General features: G+C 45.1%; 3 protein-coding genes across 4 annotated transcripts; 2 read left to right on the forward strand and 1 right to left on the reverse strand.

The window, feature by feature from the left end:
* The first annotated feature begins 3,729 nt into the window (after nucleotides 1-3,729).
* LOC128736815 (uncharacterized) lies at nucleotides 3,730-4,405 on the forward strand. Its single transcript, XM_053831306.1, has 3 exons — nucleotides 3,730-3,734; nucleotides 3,915-4,175; nucleotides 4,258-4,405. Exons 1-3 carry the CDS (start codon nucleotides 3,730-3,732, stop codon nucleotides 4,403-4,405), a joined length of 414 nt encoding a protein of 137 aa, XP_053687281.1.
* A 4,687-nt stretch (nucleotides 4,406-9,092) lies between these two features.
* LOC128738610 (protein tumorous imaginal discs, mitochondrial-like) lies at nucleotides 9,093-12,073 on the forward strand. Of its 2 annotated transcripts, XM_053833884.1 has the most exons (6): nucleotides 9,093-9,414; nucleotides 9,500-9,708; nucleotides 9,928-10,529; nucleotides 10,585-10,864; nucleotides 10,925-10,988; nucleotides 11,697-12,073. In XM_053833884.1, the coding sequence occupies exons 1-6, from the start codon at nucleotides 9,198-9,200 to the stop codon at nucleotides 11,819-11,821; spliced, it is 1,497 nt and encodes a 498-aa protein (XP_053689859.1). In that variant the 5' UTR covers nucleotides 9,093-9,197; the 3' UTR covers nucleotides 11,822-12,073. The 2 variants fall into 2 exon arrangements, with proteins under 2 accessions (XP_053689859.1, XP_053689858.1); XM_053833883.1 differs by lacking the exon at nucleotides 11,697-12,073 and having other exon boundaries at nucleotides 10,925-11,666.
* LOC128738611 (DNA repair protein complementing XP-A cells homolog) lies at nucleotides 11,992-12,983 on the reverse strand. The gene has a single exon (XM_053833885.1). The coding sequence runs from the start codon at nucleotides 12,917-12,919 to the stop codon at nucleotides 12,086-12,088; it is 834 nt and encodes a 277-aa protein (XP_053689860.1). The 5' UTR covers nucleotides 12,920-12,983; the 3' UTR covers nucleotides 11,992-12,085.
* Between the last annotated feature and the right edge of the window lie 6,143 nt (nucleotides 12,984-19,126).

Below are 19,126 nucleotides of genomic sequence, written 5' to 3' on the forward strand. Positions count from 1 at the left end.
TCTGTCTGTCTGTCTGTCTGTCTGTCTGTCTGTCTGTCTGTCTGTCTGTCTGTCTGTCTGTCTGTCTGTCTGTCTGTCTGTCTGTCTGTCTGTCTGTCTGTCTGTCTGTCTGTCTGTCTGTCTGTCTGTCTGTCTGTCTGTCTGTCTGTCTGTCTGTCTGTCTGTCTGTCTGTCTGTCTGTCTGTCTGTCTGTCTGTCTGTCTGTCTGTCTGTCTGTCTGTCTGTCTGTCTGTCTGTCTGTCTGTCTGTCTGTCTGTCTGTCTGTCTGTCTGTCTGTCTGTCTGTCTGTCTGTCTGTCTGTCTGTCTGTCTGTCTGTCTGTCTGTCTGTCTGTCTGTCTGTCTGTCTGTCTGTCTGTCTGTCTGTCTGTCTGTCTGTCTGTCTGTCTGTCTGTCTGTCTGTCTGTCTGTCTGTCTGTCTGTCTGTCTGTCTGTCTGTCTGTCTGTCTGTCTGTCTGTCTGTCTGTCTGTCTGTCTGTCTGTCTGTCTGTCTGTCTGTCTGTCTGTCTGTCTGTCTGTCTGTCTGTCTGTCTGTCTGTCTGTCTGTCTGTCTGTCTGTCTGTCTGTCTGTCTGTCTGTCTGTCTGTCTGTCTGTCTGTCTGTCTGTCTGTCTGTCTGTCTGTCTGTCTGTCTGTCTGTCTGTCTGTCTGTCTGTCTGTCTGTCTGTCTGTCTGTCTGTCTGTCTGTCTGTCTGTCTGTCTGTCTGTCTGTCTGTCTGTCTGTCTGTCTGTCTGTCTGTCTGTCTGTCTGTCTGTCTGTCTGTCTGTCTGTCTGTCTGTCTGTCTGTCTGTCTGTCTGTCTGTCTGTCTGTCTGTCTGTCTGTCTGTCTGTCTGTCTGTCTGTCTGTCTGTCTGTCTGTCTGTCTGTCTGTCTGTCTGTCTGTCTGTCTGTCTGTCTGTCTGTCTGTCTGTCTGTCTGTCTGTCTGTCTGTCTGTCTGTCTGTCTGTCTGTCTGTCTGTCTGTCTGTCTGTCTGTCTGTCTGTCTGTCTGTCTGTCTGTCTGTCTGTCTGTCTGTCTGTCTGTCTGTCTGTCTGTCTGTCTGTCTGTCTGTCTGTCTGTCTGTCTGTCTGTCTGTCTGTCTGTCTGTCTGTCTGTCTGTCTGTCTGTCTGTCTGTCTGTCTGTCTGTCTGTCTGTCTGTCTGTCTGTCTGTCTGTCTGTCTGTCTGTCTGTCTGTCTGTCTGTCTGTCTGTCTGTCTGTCTGTCTGTCTGTCTGTCTGTCTGTCTGTCTGTCTGTCTGTCTGTCTGTCTGTCTGTCTGTCTGTCTGTCTGTCTGTCTGTCTGTCTGTCTGTCTGTCTGTCTGTCTGTCTGTCTGTCTGTCTGTCTGTCTGTCTGTCTGTCTGTCTGTCTGTCTGTCTGTCTGTCTGTCTGTCTGTCTGTCTGTCTGTCTGTCTGTCTGTCTGTCTGTCTGTCTGTCTGTCTGTCTGTCTGTCTGTCTGTCTGTCTGTCTGTCTGTCTGTCTGTCTGTCTGTCTGTCTGTCTGTCTGTCCTTATGATCCTTTTAGAATCGAAAACTATTAAACCGATCGGCGTGAAAATTTGCATATAGGGGTTTTTGAGGTCAGGGAAGGTTCTTATGATGATTAGAGACCCCTCCTCCCGCTAAGAGGGGGGGCTCCCATACAAATGAAATACAAATTTCCTCATAACTCGAAAAGTAATCTAGCAAATGGAACCAAATTTGTCATGTGAGTTTTGGAGGCAGGAATTTTTTAATGATGGTTTGAGATCCCTCACCCCTGGGATTTCTGAAAAGAGGAAATAGGATGGTCAATGCAATGCTAAAATAAAATATACCTTAGAGGAATGCAGGACTATTTATTATCAAAAGGCTGTAGGCCTGCAGCATAAAAATAACGAATCTGCTGGTTTCCTAGTAATACAGCTTACAGTAACTTAGGCGCTATCTCTTAGTTGCAAATGCAAATAAGTGTTAGGAGTGTGGGCGGCATATGCCCCAACCGTTGAGCTGACCGGAACCCGCAGGGATGGTTCGATCACTTCGACTCATTGTTGATTCATTTAACAGTACCGTCTCAGCCGAGCAAAATTTGGCAAAATGATGTATGGAGCATTTGTAGAACTAATTATTACCTCAAATATTGCTGAACTAAGATTTACTGTATCTTTCATAGTTACGGCGCTACAATGCTAGTAACTTATTAGTGACTAAATGAACGTTCACTTAGTTACTAAAGAGGTACTAGCATTGCAGCACCGTAAATACAAAAGATACAGCAAACCTTTTTCAGCAAAATTGTAGATAATAACTAGTTCTACAAATGTCCCATACATCATTTTGTCCAGTTTTGCTGGGCTGAGACGGTACTGTCAAATGAATCAAAATTGAGTCAAAGTGATCGAACCACCCCTGGGAACCCGTATTTGTTTCCTTTGCTCATAATTCCGGCGTTTTGTTTATATTCACTATGAGGTTACAAAAATTGTTAGTGTCATACCAAATTGTATTCCATCTGTTTGCGCTAATATTCAGTACAATAAATTATTCGACGACTTAACCGTCCTGCAATCCGGCTGATGATTTTCACTTTCAAAATAATATTCGACATATATTTTCGACTCTACAAGAGCAGTGTCATTCAGCACATAACATTTGAATCCCGAGCAAGATTAGGCACACAGTCAGTATCAAAAGCTCAGGGTCGCGTTAGTTCAACTGCAAGTCAAATCATATCACACTCCATGTTTGCCGGTTGACTGCATGCAAATCGTCTGGCGCCGGAAATAGTAGAGCCGCAGGAAAAAAAACTTCAACCTCTAGTCTCTAACCACCACGACACAGCAGACAGCACAGCTGTGTCATTCAACAGAAATATGCACTACACCAGAAAGACAAACCACTAATAACCCCGAAGCATTTTCTGCAGCCCCCCATGGTCATATTGTGCAATATTTCTTTTGTGTGTCAGATTAAAAGCGCGGTACGACGGCATGAAATCAGCAAAAATTGCATTGCAACAACCCCACGCCCACTTCTTTGCTGTGCTTGTGCCGTCACTTGTCAACAGTCAATTATTGACTGGAAAACCAATCAATCAGCATAACGAAATTGAACTGCAATTTTGTTTGTACTCCTTCGGTTGGGTATTGCCCGGAAGAAAAACTTGGCTTCCTGTCGCAAATAGATGTTCCAGCTCTAGGTTATGTAAAATAGTTGTAAAATTTCCTAGAAATTACAGATGTTCACATTAATAAGTACCAACAATCTTCAGACTGTCAGGGGTGCAAGCACAATGAACTGAAATCAGTTCAAGATCATCCGAAGTTACATGAAATTCGATTCCACGCCCATCCGCTGCGCTGTGGTGGCACTACCAATGCCACTGATAGGCGTCAGTTTTCGGTGATTTTGTTTGAATCAAAAACAAATTGATTTCAAGACCGCGACGGTCAGTGCTACGTGTATGTTACGTATAATATGTAGATAGATTCATTTCACGTCTCATCGGCCGCCGCCGCCGAGTAGGTAATTTCACTCGAACCATACCTGGCCTGGCCGGGCGGTGGTAAAAACGCTTACGATTTGTAGCCGCGCCCCGGCCGGTGGCCGACGGAACTTCAAGGTCAACTGGTCTCAGGCTCAGGCAAGCGCGCGAACCCCTCACATCTGCGCAGCCGGGTTTTTTCGAAAGAGAAATTTATCGTGGCGTTTATTTTTTTTTGCCTTTCCTCCTTTTCCACAGTGAAACGTCGGACCGCGACGACTAAACCATGATGTATTTGAATGCAATTAAGAGCCGTGACGTGTTGAAATAACACGGACAGCAAATGAGATAATTGAAATTACATTAACGTTGTAATCTTGAAGCTGTGAAAAAATAAAATCTGATGGTTTGTTTGGACATATGTTTGGTGTTTACTATAGACATCCGTTGAACAAAATTTGAACAAACAAGCGAGACGACACACAACTCACAATCTATCCTTCTTTTTTTTTTGTCCTTTCCAGAAACCTACCAATCCCGCAGCCGCCGAGATACGCCGCTCCCGACGGAGGAGGAAATTTCCCGACTGGCGGTCGCGGTAGCCCAGGCCGAGCGGACCATCCTGCACGAGTTCGGTCCGAAGGTGTGCATCGAAGAGGAACCCTGCCGGCTGCACGCGAACCAAGCAAGGCACACCAAGGACTACCAGCCCGATTGGAACGACATTTTGAAGTTGATTGAATTTGCTCCCACGGGAAGCTACCGGAAGGATAGATGGAACTAAAATGTTTTTTTTTTTTGCGAACTTTTTCAGGAACTACAAGGTGCGAGCTAGCGGAATGAAACAGTGGTATCTGCTGTCCGTCTTCATCGGCGATTACATCCAGGATGTTCAGTTCTGTAAGCAGTTGGCTAAACGGTTGGCGTGCGACCGGAATCAGAAGGAATTTGTGCGTGATTGAGCGAAAAACAAGTTGTGCTGTTTAGTTAGTTTGTAGAATAATCTCAACTAGGTTAACTTATTTTTATGTAAATATTTTGTTACCTAAAATTGCCAAATGTGATTTCGAAATCAGTTGAAGTTTTTCTTTATTCCGAACTGTTTTAATTTCAAGGTTGAACTTAAGAACTGTTCTAGTTTTCTAAAACATCTCTGGATCTCTGTCCTCTGTCAGTTGAACAAGGTTGCTCCAATTAGCTCGGTTGTGGACTTTTGCTCACCAACTCCTCGAACACCGCGTTCTCTCCGCCAAATTTCGCTCCACATGGTCTAACCATCTTGCTCGCTGCGCTCAGGGTCGTCTTGTTACTACAGGATTTGAGGCAAACACCATCTTTGCAAAATAGTTGTCCGGCATTCTTGCAACATGCCCTGCCCATCGCTTCCGTCCAGCTTCAGCCACCTTTTGGATACTGGGTTCGCCATAGTGCCGTGCGAGATCTTGGTTCCTCCTCCGCTTCCATACTCCCCAGATAACACAAGATCGTAATAGAACGTTCACATTAAATCGTATGTATGTCAATTTTACATTGGAATTGTATAATGATTAGAGCACAGACAAACAGACATAACACTTGAAGAAAAATCAGCAAAAATTATCATACCACACATTTTGCCTGAACACTAGTGCCATCTATGAACGACATTCCCAAATATCAAAGAACAACTGGAGTATCCCTCGAACTAGCAAGTATTTTTTATGGGGGATATCCCTTTCTTTCGTTAAAAAGCGCCACTTTGACCAAAACGGAGACAATCCCAAATAAGCCTAAATTGGAAATGACGGTTTAATCGGTGCGAAGAATGGAAAACGAGTGTTATGTCTGTTTGTTTGTGATTAGAGTATGTCAAAACAAAGTGAACAATAAATTGTTTTGCAGTCGTGCGTGTCCTCATATACAACTCTTCTTCTACTTCTTCTTCTACTTCTTCCTCTTCTTCTTCTTCAGCAGCAGCATAGAGCCGGGGTGACTCGTGCTGTTTCAAGCACTCGTCTCCATTCAACTCGGTCTTGGGCCACTCATCGCCAATTTCCTAGTCGTCTTAGAAGTCGCATATCGCTTTCGACCTGGTCGAGCCATCGTGCACATTGGGCCCCCCTGTTCCTGATTCCGTTGGGGTTGTTGAAGAGGACTATTTTCGTCGCACTGTCGTCCGGCATCCTTACGACGTGTACGGCCCACCGTAGTCTGCTAACTTTCGCTAGATGTACGATGGGAGTCTCCCCAAGCAGTGGCTGTAGCTCGTGACTCATACGCCTCCGCCACTCTCCGCTTTCAGTTTGTACTCCGCCAAATATCGTCCGCAGCAATTTCCGCTCAAACACGGCAAGGGCGCGTATGTCCTCCGTAAGCAGCGTCACGGCTTCAAGTCCATAAAGAACTACCGGTCTAATAAGGGTTTTGTACATTGTTAGCTTCGTGCGGCGGCGAATGCTTCCTGATCGTAGCGTTTTACGAAGGGCAAAGTAGGCCCGATTTCTCGCTTGGATGCGCCGCTGGGTCTCCTTACTAGTGTTGTTGTCCACGGTCATCAGCGATCCCAAATACACGAACTCCTCTATCACATCTAGTTCGTCGCCGTCAACGGTTACCGTCCGTGGGAGACGCACGTTTGTTTCCTTTGAGCCTCTTCCTTTCATGGCCTTCGACGCATTTATTTTTAGGCCAATTCTCCTAGACTCCGCTTTCAGTCTGGCGTAAATTGCCCCCGCCGTCGCAAAGTTCCTGGCTATGATATCGAAGTCATCCGCAAAGCCTAGAAGTTGGCTACCCTTGGTAAAAATCGTGCCTTTCGTTTTGATGCCCGCCCGTCGGATCTCCCCCACAAGAGCGACGTTGAACAGCATGCAGTATAAACTGTCACCTTGTCTCAACCCTCGCCGCGTCTCGAAGGGACTCGAGAGTGTCCCAGAGATGCGTACGAAACACATCACTCCCCCCAATGTAGCTCTGCTCAGTCGCGTCAGTTTGTCCGGAAAACCGTGTTCGTGCATTATCTGCCATAGCTTGTCTCGATCGACTGTATCGTATGCTGCTTTGAAATCAAGAAAGATGCGATACGTGGGCACGGTGTACTCCCGATATTTCTGCAAGTTCAGTTGGATAGTAAAAATTTGGTCCGTAGTAGCGCGAGCCCCCTTGAAACCCGCCTGATAATTCCCTACGAAACCTTGTGCTATCGATGACAACCGGCATAACAGGATCTGGAAGACTACCTTATAGGCGGCGTTTAGCAGCGTAATACCGCGATAGTTGCAGCAGTCTAGCCGATCACTCTTTTTGTAGATGGGACCAACCACTCCTTCCATCCATTCCTCCGGTAGCTTTTTCTCCTTCCAAATCCTCGAAATAACCCAGTGTAGAGCCTTTGCTAGCGTTTCACCGCCATGTTTATAAAGCTCTGCCGGTAGGCGGTCCTTCCCAGCGGCTTTATTGGTCTTCAGCAGCCCGATATCTCGTTTGACTTCTTGGAGATCAGGTACTAGGACATTACTCTCTTCCATGGGCGCAACTAGGTTAATTTTCGATCCGCCTCCTTCTGCGACTTCGCCATTGAGGTGTTCATCGAAAAACTGCTTCCATCTGTCGACCACCTCGCGCTCGTTTGTAATTAGATTCCCTCCCTCGTCCCTGTGAATACTCAATGGCATAACAGGTTTCATGCCAGACGTCATTATAAATCGCACTGTAGAAATCACTCGACGTGGAGAAGCGCTGTGCGAACAAAGTACGTCTTACCTGTCCAAGAGTCTGCTGGAGAAGAGACCGATACGCGAGCAATGTTGCCAATGATAATCGCGCACTGTGACAGCTTCACATGACAGCGTGGCCAACACTTTCGTCGTTAAGGGGGAAGTAGAGTGACTATATATATAGTCATGCATGCACCTCACATACATGTATCTCACAGTCCCTACGTTAGGTTTCGGTATGAAACCCTTCCGAGTCTGCCTTGCGCGTGTCATTAGCTCGGAATAGTTGCTCTAATTCTTCACGATCTCTGCCCTCCTTTTGGCGCTTTTTCCTCCCCAGGATCGTGATCAACTGGTTCCTAGTTCGTCGCTATTTGGCCAGGTTCTCTCTAGTGGCAATACTTAATTTTTCCAAGCAGTTTTTCCCCTCCACCGCGTGTTAGCATTCCGCATCAAGCCAATCATTTTGTGTACTCCGAGGCTCAATACTTCTCCGATGGCCGAGCTCATTCTGCCCCAACCGTCTTCGAGGTTTGAAGCGGCTAACTCCTCGGAAGAAGGCAGTGCCTCATTCAGTACTCGCGCGTAGTTCTCGGCAGCTTGTGGGTTATCTAGCTGCCTGATGTTCAGCCGAGGAGGGCGGCTTTGACGTGTCCGGTATACGGTGGACAGCTTTGAGCGCACATGTACTGCTACTAGGTAACGGTCAGAATCGATATCCGCACCCCGTTGGGAGCGTAACGGGAAAAAGGTGCTTCAGATCACTAGGCCTCGGGAAGCTGTGAAGTTTATACATCGTTGGCCGTTATCGTTCGTGTCGGTGTGCAGGCTAAGGGGTCCTACCACCGGTATATACATTTCTTCCCTACCGACCTAGGCGTTCGTATCCCCGATGACGATGACGTTTCTTTCTCATCGTCAGGTCTACCTTCGTGCGGGCATTGCACGTTAATGATGCTATAATTGAAGAAACGGTCCTTTATCCTCAATACACACATTATCTCGTTGATCGCCTTCCAATCTATCACGCGATCCTGCATTCCTGCATACACTACAAAGCCCGTTCCCAGTTCGTTGGTAGTGCCACCGCTCTGGTAAAACTGGGCCTTTCTGCCACGGATCTTCCGTACCTTTTCTTCTCTGCGACAGATTTCCTGCAGAGCTGCGATGCCGAGTTTGCGGGGTTCAAGCTGTTCAATCAGCACCCGCTCGCAACCTGCGAAATTTAACGATCTGCAGTTCCAAGTACCGAGTCTCCATTTGTCGTTCTTGTTCCGTCGCCTAGGTCGATGACGAATATTCCGCTCCGAATCTGCTTCAATTTTGTAAGTATGATTTAATTCAGATGTGTATGTGTAAACACTACCGAGTCTCGCGATGGGGCTGCCATCTTATAGTGCCGAGACTCACTATACCTCCTTCCCGGTTAGTATACAACCTTAGCTTCCACCGGAATTGGTTACCCGATAGCCGCTAAGGTTGCTCGTATTCCGCCTGGTACCACGAGGAGGTCGGGATCGGAATTGCTGGATAAGAGGCTAACGACCACTAGGGGATCTATATTCCGCATTATCCAGCCATTTACCAAGGAAACAACGTTAACAGTTCGATCAAAACTTGAGCTAATCGACCTCAGCTGAGTAGGTTAAAGGGATAAAAGGAATCATGTGTCAATGGTGTCAATGTGGGAAAACTGTTAAAAATATGCTGACGGTCCTTATTTTATACCGATTCGTCTCACTTGCTATGAAAAAAAGAATTTCTCTTGGAATTTCTTGCAAACACCTCCAGCGCGCATAAACAGTGAATGGTACGTAATATGTAATTAAACCCTTCAATACAGAGAGCGGCTGTTTTTCAGCCAACAAGCCGCCGACAGCCGCCCACTCTGACATCTGGGCGTACGTCAAAACTTTTTGAAAGTGTCAAAAAATAGGTCGCATGTCGTTCTCTTCTCGTGTTTTCGATCGCAGCTGGGCAAGTGATTTTTCTTTCGTTTCGCGAGTGTTATTAATTGCCAGGCTAAGCAGCAAATAAACGAAATAAACCTTCAACCCGAATGAACATGAACACCCGGGGCTTGCTGCAGCGTAGCCTAAAATTTATAAGCGGAAAGAAAATTCTCCCTGCCGCTCCGGCTCCGGTACGGCAAAGCAGTTCGTTCATCGGCAGCGAAAGGTGTGTCCTCTGTCGGCACCCGAATGATCCATCCACCGGCAGTAGTCGACCTGGAGCAGTGACTGGTTTGTTTGTTCGGAGCCCTGATCTCTCAGTGGGTACGTAACCGAAGAAAGTTGCCTCCGGATTACATCATCATCATCATCATGTTTGTATTTTCTTCCCCTCCCCGTTCGGGTGCAGGTACCATAGTTCAGCAGACAAGATCGATTAGCACTAGCGGTGCACTGTTCAGAGCAGATTATTACAACGTCCTAGGCGTTGCGAAGAACGCCTCGGCCAAGGAGATCAAGAAAGCTTACTACCAGCTGGCGAAGAAGTACCACCCGGATACGAACAAGAACGACCCCGATGCGAGCCGGAAATTTCAGGAAGTTTCCGAAGCGTATGAGGTAAGAGAATGTTTACATTGATTTGTGTTACGTAACGGGGAGCGCAAGGAACTTGCTTACTCACCTTGATCATAACAAAGAACGAAGTAGGCTGTTAACTAAGAGCCTGATTTTTTTTCGGTTTTCTAAATTAGTTCTAAATTAAAAATCGATAATTAAATAATCACTATAAATTGTGAAACTACATTCTAACAGGTAAAATCGTGTTTCTTGTTCTAGGTTTTAAGCGATGACACTAAACGTCGGGAGTACGACACGTTCGGTCAGACGTCCGAACAGATGGGCCGCTCCGGAGGAGCGTCCGCTCACGGTCCGCAAGGATTCTCGCAGAACTGGCAGTTCCGCAGTACCATCGATCCGGAGGAGTTGTTCCGGAAAATTTTCGGCGACGGTGGCTTCAAGGCCGGATTTGATGATTTCGCAGATTCACGGTTCGGTTTTGGCGGCGCTCAGGAGGTTATGATGAACCTAACCTTTGCCCAGGCGGCACGCGGTGTGAATAAAGACATTGATGTTAACGTGGTTGATACGTGCCCGAAGTGTCAGGGTTCGCGATGCGAACCGGGCACCAAACCGGGAAAGTGTCAATACTGTAACGGCACGGGGATGGAAACGATTTCCACTGGACCGTTCGTGATGCGGTCCACCTGCCGGTACTGTCAAGGCACTCGGATGTACATTAAGTTTCCATGTCAGGAGTGCATCGGAAAGGGACAAACCGTGCAAAGGAAGCGAGTCACCGTTCCGGTGCCGGCCGGTGTCGAGGATGGACAAACCGTGCGGATGAGCGTAGGAAATAAAGAGTTGTTTATTACTTTCAGGTAAGACTGCCTTAATTTTTAAATTAAAAAAACACTCATTGATTTTGATTTTTAGTGTGGAAAAAAGTCGTTACTTCCGCAGAGAAGGTGCTGATGTACACACAGAGGCCAATATTTCTCTATCCCAAGCGCTGCTTGGGGGCACGATACGTGTGCAAGGTGTTTACGAAGACCAAACGATTCAGATTGTCCCTGGAACTTCATCCCATACAAGAATTACTTTGAAAGGAAAGGGTTTAAAGCGGGTCAATAGTTACGGAACAGGTGACCATTACGTTCACCTGAAGATTCAAATACCAGCGAAGCTAAGCAACAAACAAAAAGCATTGATTCAGGTATGTGGCCGGTTTTCTATGAATTTCAAGTAAGACGTATAATTGAGATGAACCTTCCAGGCTTACGCTGAACTAGAGGAAGACACTCCGGGCCAAATCATGGGCGTGACGTTCAAAACCGACGGTAAGTCATCGAACAGCTCTTGTTTTTCCTCCACAACTTCTGCTTCGTCGTCGTCGTCGTCCTCGTGGTCATCCAATTCCGCGTCGTCTCGATCAAAAACAGCTTCCGAAGAAAACATTTCAGAGAAATTCACCCAACGTGCTCAGGAGGACGATTCCAAGAATTACCGATCAACCGATCGGTCGAGTTTGCGCAGCGATAAGCAGAACACGGAAGGCGCTCGATTCTATTTCGGCCTGGGACTGATACTGGTTTTCGTTTGGTTCATTTACTACAACTACTCACAGATTCCTCGCCAGCTGGAGCTGGAACGAGACGCTGCGCTCGAAAGGCAGAGGAGGGCCGCTGCCAGCCAGCCCCCACAACGTAGTCCGTTTGATGACGCATAAAAAAGCAAGAAAGAGTAGTAATTTCTTGTGGTTCGCAAAAAAACTGTTAAACAGCTGTCATTATCGCGTTCAAACAACGATTGTTAAGATGTTTTCCGATGCAACACAGAGTGATTGTTTCGACTGTAGGGAATTCCCCAAATTTGACCGTCTTGTGATCTATTCTTATCTTCAAATTTTACGAACAATGTATGGAACGAATAAAGAAGGTTGAAACAATGCTGCTGGCATTCAAACACTTAACAATCGTTGTTTCACTGGATGACTTCTCCCCTGTTTCCGGATAAACTAACTATCCGAGGCCCCTTGTTCATTCCAGGTGGTAAAGTTTGCTACGCCGAGCCGCAGGATCTGACCGACATTGTACGAGAGGCCATCAAGGAGCGTAAAACTCTGCCGACCAAAAAAGAAGACGAGAAGAAAAAGGAACGAAGCAGTAACTGAACGGAACTCACCGGGACCGACCTGGAAAAGTCTTCTGCAAGTGGTTTTCGAGCTCGGATCAATTGAAAATTCAAATCTTATAGTGTGTGCTAGCGAATTTCCGAAAAAAAACCTACTTGTTCAGAGGAAAAGGTATGTGATTTGTTTAATTAGGCAACAAAATATCAGAATTATCTGTTTTAATGATAATCTTACAAACTACGTTCACTGATTGATTGATAACAAATAATAGTAATAATCAGCAGATGGAAACCACAAAAACTGCTACATTTTCTCGTATGTTTCCTTGTGGTTGCACGTCTCGCAGGTTCTCGTGTAAGTGTCCTCCTCCTCGTTATACTGCTCGTTCTCGTCCCAGCAATGCACGTGAGCCTGCATCGTCTTATCGTACAAGCTACTTCGAACGTCCATTCGCAGCTCCTTAAGTCGTTTATTATACTTCTTAACCTTACTGATCTCTCGTTTCTCATCCCGCAGTTCTTTCTCCTTAATCAGATTCTCCTCCGATTCCCAAACCTCCAGCGCACGTTTCTCAATTTGAATATGAAGATACAGCTTCATCTCCCCCCAACGCACATTATGTGGATTCTTCCGACTAATATACTTCAGAATCGGTTCCCGCTTATCCAAATCACAATCCTTCAGCAAGTACTCCTGTTTAGCCTCGGTCCGCGTTATCAGCGAATGTTTCCCATCCGAATCCCGACATGCATCGCAAACTTTATAATCAAAGGTATTCAGCAGATACGAATCGGCAAACCGATCACCACACTCCAAGCACTCGTCGTACTCGATCGGAACCGGAACCGAATCCGTTGGAACGTCGCGCTCATCGATGGGTGTTTCTTCCTCGCACGGATCGACACATGTGCGCTGCTCAATCAAGAAACCGCCACCACTGTCGATGAATTTCGTTCCCGATACCTTGATTACATTGTTAACGGCAATGGCCGTTTCCGGTGGCCGTGGTTTGCCACTGGCGGACCCGTACGGGTGCGCGGTAAGTCGTGCTTGGCGAAGGCTCACCGCTCGCTGCCGGTTTGCCTCTATCCGACGACGGTCCGCTTCCGAAAGGGACGATGTCGATGGGTTGCTCATTCTTGTGTAATGTACGCGTTAACACTCAAACACAATTATAAAAGCCAAAATTACGAAATAAAAACTAGAATTCCAACGGAATACACAGTAATACATACACTCAGTGTCAAGTTAAATCAAATTGTTTATGATACGAAAGCTCTGATAAAAGCTGCCGACAAAAATAAGCTCGCGTACACTGAAATAAAAAGATTCAGTAGTTTTGGCAATGTAGCCAAAGTAGTGGAACATATGTTCGTTGGAAATCATTTATTAACCCCTGAACATGTATATTCATTATCCCTCAATCTGCCAAGAATAAAAGAAAAAGAATAAATTGGTTGGAAAGGATACAAGACAGCTATCAAGCAAGGCAACAAGCTGGACTGTAGCAACTATTCCACCGATTATCGCCAATTATGCAAATTGGAACGGTCAATATCAATATTAGCCCTGGCAAAGGGTGAACATGTGCATTCCATAACCTCTGTTCACCAACTCCTACTCCTACTTCCACGTGGTGCCGGCTGGGCTACGCAACCTGGGTTGTACGCTAATCGCTAACAGAGAAAGGGGCACAGTGGTTCCCGGTCACCTCACGATGGCAGCCCCGTCAGCGGGATAAGGATTTCAGGTTAACAGCCTACTGTACTGGAAAACAAAAAGTTAATGAAAATAAACGAAGAAATCTATCTGGATTATTGGCAACGACTTTTAACACGATAACACGGAAATGATGAATCGGAACAAGGAATATACTGACCCTTGCCCAGCAGGGCAAGCTGGGTAAACTTGCTAGGGAAGCTGGCCGCCTGATGCTTAAAATGTTGGGGATGAGCGAGGTCCGCTGGCCGGGTACTGGCGAGCACAAGACATCATCCGGGCAAGTCTTGCTCTAGTCTGGCATACGAGGTGAAAATGCGACTCAAGAAAGAGGAGTTGGATTCCTACTGAGTCCAGGGGCACATGCGGCCCTGATGAAGTGGGAACCGATAAACGAAAAAATTCGTTGCCAGATTCAGAACACGGGTTAGAAACCTAGGTCAATCCAGTGCTTTACGACAAACAAATGCTGTCGATCTGCAGGTGAAAGAGAGTTTCTACATCCAGTTGAACAGCGGGCGACTTGAACACGGACCTTGAACACGTCATGGGACGCATTGGGATAGGAGAGATGAGCCAAAGTAAACAACTACTTAGTTTACAGAATTGTGTGGTAATAGCAACATGGTCATTGGTGAATAGCTCTTCCCCCATAGACCAGTACACAAAGTGACGTGGGTTCCGCGCGACGGCCGAAGTGAAAACTAAATCGACCACATCTGCATCAGCCGAGAATGGCGAAGGAGCCTTGATGTACGCAACACGCGCATCCGATCATCATCTTGTTATCGCTGAGATACGCTTGCGCGTCGCACGTATCCAACGACAAGAGAAGGAAGTTGGGTGTCGTTACGACGTCCGCCGATTGGAGAATTCTGAGGTGAAAAGGGCTTTTGTCGAACAACTTCGATCCCGAACCTCGGAGTTGCTACCTGGTGAAACCGTCGAAGAGTAATGGACTGGCATTAAGAACGCCTTCATCACGACCAGTTACGATATCCGCGGCAAAGTGCACAGCGGACGGAGGAAGTGGATTCGAGATGAAATGGATTTGTTAAAGAAGCTTTCAGGTGAAACAAGAGAGCCTGGGCTAACTGCTTAGCCGACGAAGGAGAGCCAGGATGAATACTAATATGCCACTAAAAAGCAGAGCTGATCAGTTACTGTTTGACCATACAGAACAACTTAAGCGATGCACCTAACATTTTGAACAACTCATGATGACGCCAACAGTTCGTCATATTAGTCACGTCAACACTGAGGCGCCATCACTAGAAGAAATTTTTTCCTCTTCTGTTGGGTACTCTTGCCACTGCGTCCATTATTTTGAACTATTGCGTCTGAATGAAATTTAGGCAGCAATCAAAAGTATGAAATCCAACAGAACGCCAGGAATAGATTCAGCACTATATGGGAAGCAGTAACTTTCCCGGTAGATTGGACGCTGGGCAAATTGGTCAAAGTACCTAAAAAAGAGACCTAATTGAATCAATTGATTGCGGTAACTGCCGTTGCATTGCATTGCCGTTGTCCAGTATTACCACAGAGAACAGACATTCATCTTAACCGCGCAGGATGTGTAAAAGCTCTACCGCCATTTGGGGCGTAAGTGGTAATGCTCCCGTTAGGCGGCGCTCATATCACTCAAAGAACACGCTTTCATTGTCGGTGTCAGTCACTTGCAAAACCCTCGTCACATGCTCATCAAAGCTTTTCACAGTTGCTACAGTAACTACCATATTGTTTATACATGTGAATAGGACAAAAGTAAACAACAATTTCCAGAGCAGGTTTTTATTGAATTATTCATTTTTAACCGTCCCAGTAAATTATGTTTCTGTAAATTTATAAAAAATTACTGCAGAGAATGAATTAAATGAACGTAAAAATTAAATGAACGAATGGCGCCATGATGAAGTCAGTCCTAGAGTCAGCCAATGTTTAACTAAATATCTAATAGAAAAATCGAGGGTGGAATCAGTAAGGATGACCAAAGGAAAAATAAAAATTCGGAATACTGCATCGTTTAAGATTTTTGTAATTTATCAATGTATATTTAGCAGCTTCCTTTTTACTTCGACAATGTTAAATAATAACCAGTAGGTATATTATATCCTTGCTGTTAAAATGTTCGATAAAATTGTGAGACTTGGCTGTCCTTAGCGTGAGATTGATGGAGAGATTGAGGTCCGTCCTATGTACTGCCTGTATGTTTGTTGAAATAGTACCTGGTAGTAACGCTTGATAGATTATTCCAATTTTTATTTTAAATTGTACATACCTCAACAAAATAATTCGATTTATACTCCTCACCAAGTAATTTTTGGGATAGGCAGTCGAATGTTTATATGCGTCGTTGAACATTATTGAAATTCAATAAACAGATTCGAGCCAACGTCGTTGCTACAGTAACTGGCATTATAGTTGCTAGTAACTCGAATATGTAGAACATAGCAGAAAAATGTATTGATTCTGGCAACATGGGTGTAGTTTATGTGGCGCACGCTAAAAGAGATGTCGCTAGTGTTTTGTTTAACGCTTTACACAGTATTTGAACGATATTTTATATGAACATAAATGTCTGTTCTCTGTGGTATTACTCTCAAAGTAATTTGTAAGGTAATCCTCTTCCTAATCTATCAGCAGAAGATCGACGCTACTCTTCGGCGGCAGCAGGCTGGACTCCGTGCTGGTCGATCATATGTAGATCATAACACAATGCTCCGCATTATATCAACGAATTCCAGGACTGTCTTCTATTTGTGTTCGTTGATTTTGAAAAAACGTTTGAGTCAGGTAAAGCAGTAGCCGACGTCTTGCATCTTGCCCAACGCTGAAACGATACGCAGAGCAAGTTAGGTGACTTCTCCAAGACTTCCCAAGCAACAGATATCACAGTTAATGTTGCAAAAACCAAGTCTATGGTGGTAAACATTGACAATCCCAGCAACTTCACAGTTCTGGCCCAACAGGTTGAGCAAGTGATGGCCTTTCAATACCTTAGTAGCCGGACAACGCCTGATGGTGATTGGTGATACCCAAACTGATATAGCCGCATGGATCAGGGGCGCCTTTGCCTCTGATGTATGCCTGCGAAACTTGGTGCGCTTCAGCAGAGATAACGCAAAAACTATAGGTATTTATCAACCGGTTCCTGCGATATGCGAATTAATTTAGAGAGTCTCAAAGAGCGAAGAGACACTCGTGCTTTAAGAGCCAGAAACTTATTTTATATAAATACTCAAAGAACAACCTATGCCCAAAATGGGCCTATGAATAGAATGATCTTTTGCTATAACATGTATTGTGAAGTTATCGATTTGACTATGGATACAAGTGCGCTCAAAAAACAATTTTTTTCTAGGTTAGTTATAGTTAAGAAACTTTTTGTAACTGCAATGGTCTGATTGGTGGATTGATTGACGACGAATAAATAAATAAATAGATATATCATTCGTAACTAGACAACTGGATATCAAGGAACTCAACCCTCGAAGTCATCAACGGCTGATATCAACAGAAATTCATAAACATAGGTGGAAGTGAAACGGACACAGCTTGAAGAAAGGAGCGAATGAGTTCGGCAGAGAAGGACTTGACTGGAATTCGCAAGTACAACGAAGAAGAGGCAGACCCAGAGGCTCATGGCGACGCAGCTCAGCCAACGACATCCGGGCCGTTAATGAAAACCTGTCCTGACGATGCTAAAAGCCGTGGCAGCTAACCGTTGGCAGTGGAGATCTCTGATTTCAGCCTTTTGTTCTGCCGGACCGCCGGACACATAAGTCAGTAAGCAAGTGAAGGTTAAACGTTACTTTGGAATCGAGTACTACACACTTAACAAAAAGCACCGAATTCGGTAAAATTTTACCGAATTCTAAACAGCTGAACATTCGGTAAAAATTTCGATGGTGCCATCGACGTTTACAGATCATTAGTAATGTTTGGTGCAATAAAAAATTTTACCGAACGTTCAGCTGTTTAGATTTCGGTAAATTTTACCGAATCGTTTAAGTGTGTATGGCGCCGAAGAGTATTTCCGACTATGTTGTAGGTTGCAGTCGAGAATATTGGGATTTGGATGCGGTGAAATGTGATTGCATCACGTTTTGCTGTGTTCACAATCAAGTAGTTCAACTTGCACCAGTTCACGAAGTAATCCTTGCAGCCGGCGGCAACGACTATCATCGATGGAACGCACAACGCAAGGCAAGAAACAGTTTGAGGTCCTCAGCGTAGATAAGTGCGCATCCGGCTTCAAGCAGTGTAACCATCTCATTGAACAATTGAATGAAGTGCAAAGGTCCCATGTTGCTTTCTTGGGGAACACCAGATTTTTTGGTAAATATAGATGAAACTGCAGATTCTAATTTGACTTACAAGACACTGTCACATAAATATGAACCAATCCACGAAAATAGCCATTGTGAGGCCCCCAGTCGCTGAAGTTTTCGTAGGAGGATGCGGTGGTCGATACGGTCAAATGTAGCGAGTGTATACTGCGTTCACTTGTGCTTTTTCCTCGAGTAGCACAATGCATGATGAGGCGAAATGGGGTAGGTTAGTTGAGACCGATCGCCCAGGCATGAACCCCTGCTGGTAGGTGGACATATAGTCACAGAGAACAGACTACCAGGTAATTGACAAAAAGTGTGTAAAAGGTTTTTATGTAATCTACGAGTAATCCTTCAATAGAGCACCCCTCGAGCAGTAAGTTGCAAACTAAATCTTGATGTCGCTGCCATCGCTGCTGATTAACTCCAGCACAAAGAAATATGGATAAAGGTATTGCCCCTTTTATGACCATTTAGACTACTGTGATAATCATTTAATGCAAGGTACCGCATTTTGCACTGTTAGTCTGACACTAGAGTGGCTTTTAGTTTGATCTACTAATGAGTTTGACTTCTTTTTCCTTCTTCCCCTTCTTTTTCACTTCATTTTCTTTGAGCGAAATCGTGTGCGAGATTCGACTGTGATAATCGTGTAAATCGGGGTAGTCTAAATAGGGGCAAATGTCGCAATACATTGATATTTTGTGATGCGTTTGGCAAACTAATTCTGAAGGGCGCCACCGACAGATTTTACACACAAAAAATCGATTACTTCCTTCGAGCCTGTTAATCTGTTCTCTGTGATATAGTTCTTCGTACGATTGAGAACATCGCTATTCACGATAATTTAATAGATTCTTTAAATCGCGAATATTTGCAACAACACACACCTGCTCTAAGATACTTCTATGCACTGATGTGAGTGACGATACATGGGTATTGTCCAGCGATAGCAATCAGTACTTCACCGAATCTACACTTAGATGATGATATCATTGTAATGGATGTCACAGTTCTGTAAAGTGGAAATACTGTACACAACTGAAAAATTAGTCGTATATGCAATGGATACTCACCTTTGGTAAGAACCACAAAGCATTGCGTTGTGTTTGTCATAACCGCGACATGCTGCATCGGAGGCATACCGGCTGCAATCATGCGCGGGTCCAAGTTTTTTGTCTATAGACTATAGTCAATGAACCACAGAGAATGAATGAACTCCCGAAACAATAAACTATATAGCTGGTCACGATAAGGTGTTTAAAGCGACGTTACGTGTTTCAGGGTCGAG

Source organism: Sabethes cyaneus, chromosome 2 (genome assembly GCF_943734655.1).
Source record: "Sabethes cyaneus chromosome 2, idSabCyanKW18_F2, whole genome shotgun sequence".
Classification (NCBI taxonomy): Eukaryota; Metazoa; Arthropoda; class Insecta; order Diptera; family Culicidae; genus Sabethes; species Sabethes cyaneus.

Coding starts and splice junctions, on each gene's coding strand:
- LOC128738611 (XM_053833885.1), bottom strand. CDS start 12,919: ATGAGCAACCCATCGACATCGTCCCTTTCGGAAGCGGACCGTCGTCGG.
- LOC128738610 (XM_053833883.1), top strand. CDS start 9,198: ATGAACATGAACACCCGGGGCTTGCTGCAGCGTAGCCTAAAATTTATA. Junction 9,415..9,499: donor GAGCCCTGATCTCTCAGTGG/GTACGTAACCGA, acceptor GTTCGGGTGCAG/GTACCATAGTTCAGCAGACA. Junction 9,709..9,927: donor AAGTTTCCGAAGCGTATGAG/GTAAGAGAATGT, acceptor TTCTTGTTCTAG/GTTTTAAGCGATGACACTAA.
- LOC128736815 (XM_053831306.1), top strand. Junction 4,176..4,257: donor GATTGGAACGACATTTTGAA/GTTGATTGAATT, acceptor GAACTTTTTCAG/GAACTACAAGGTGCGAGCTA.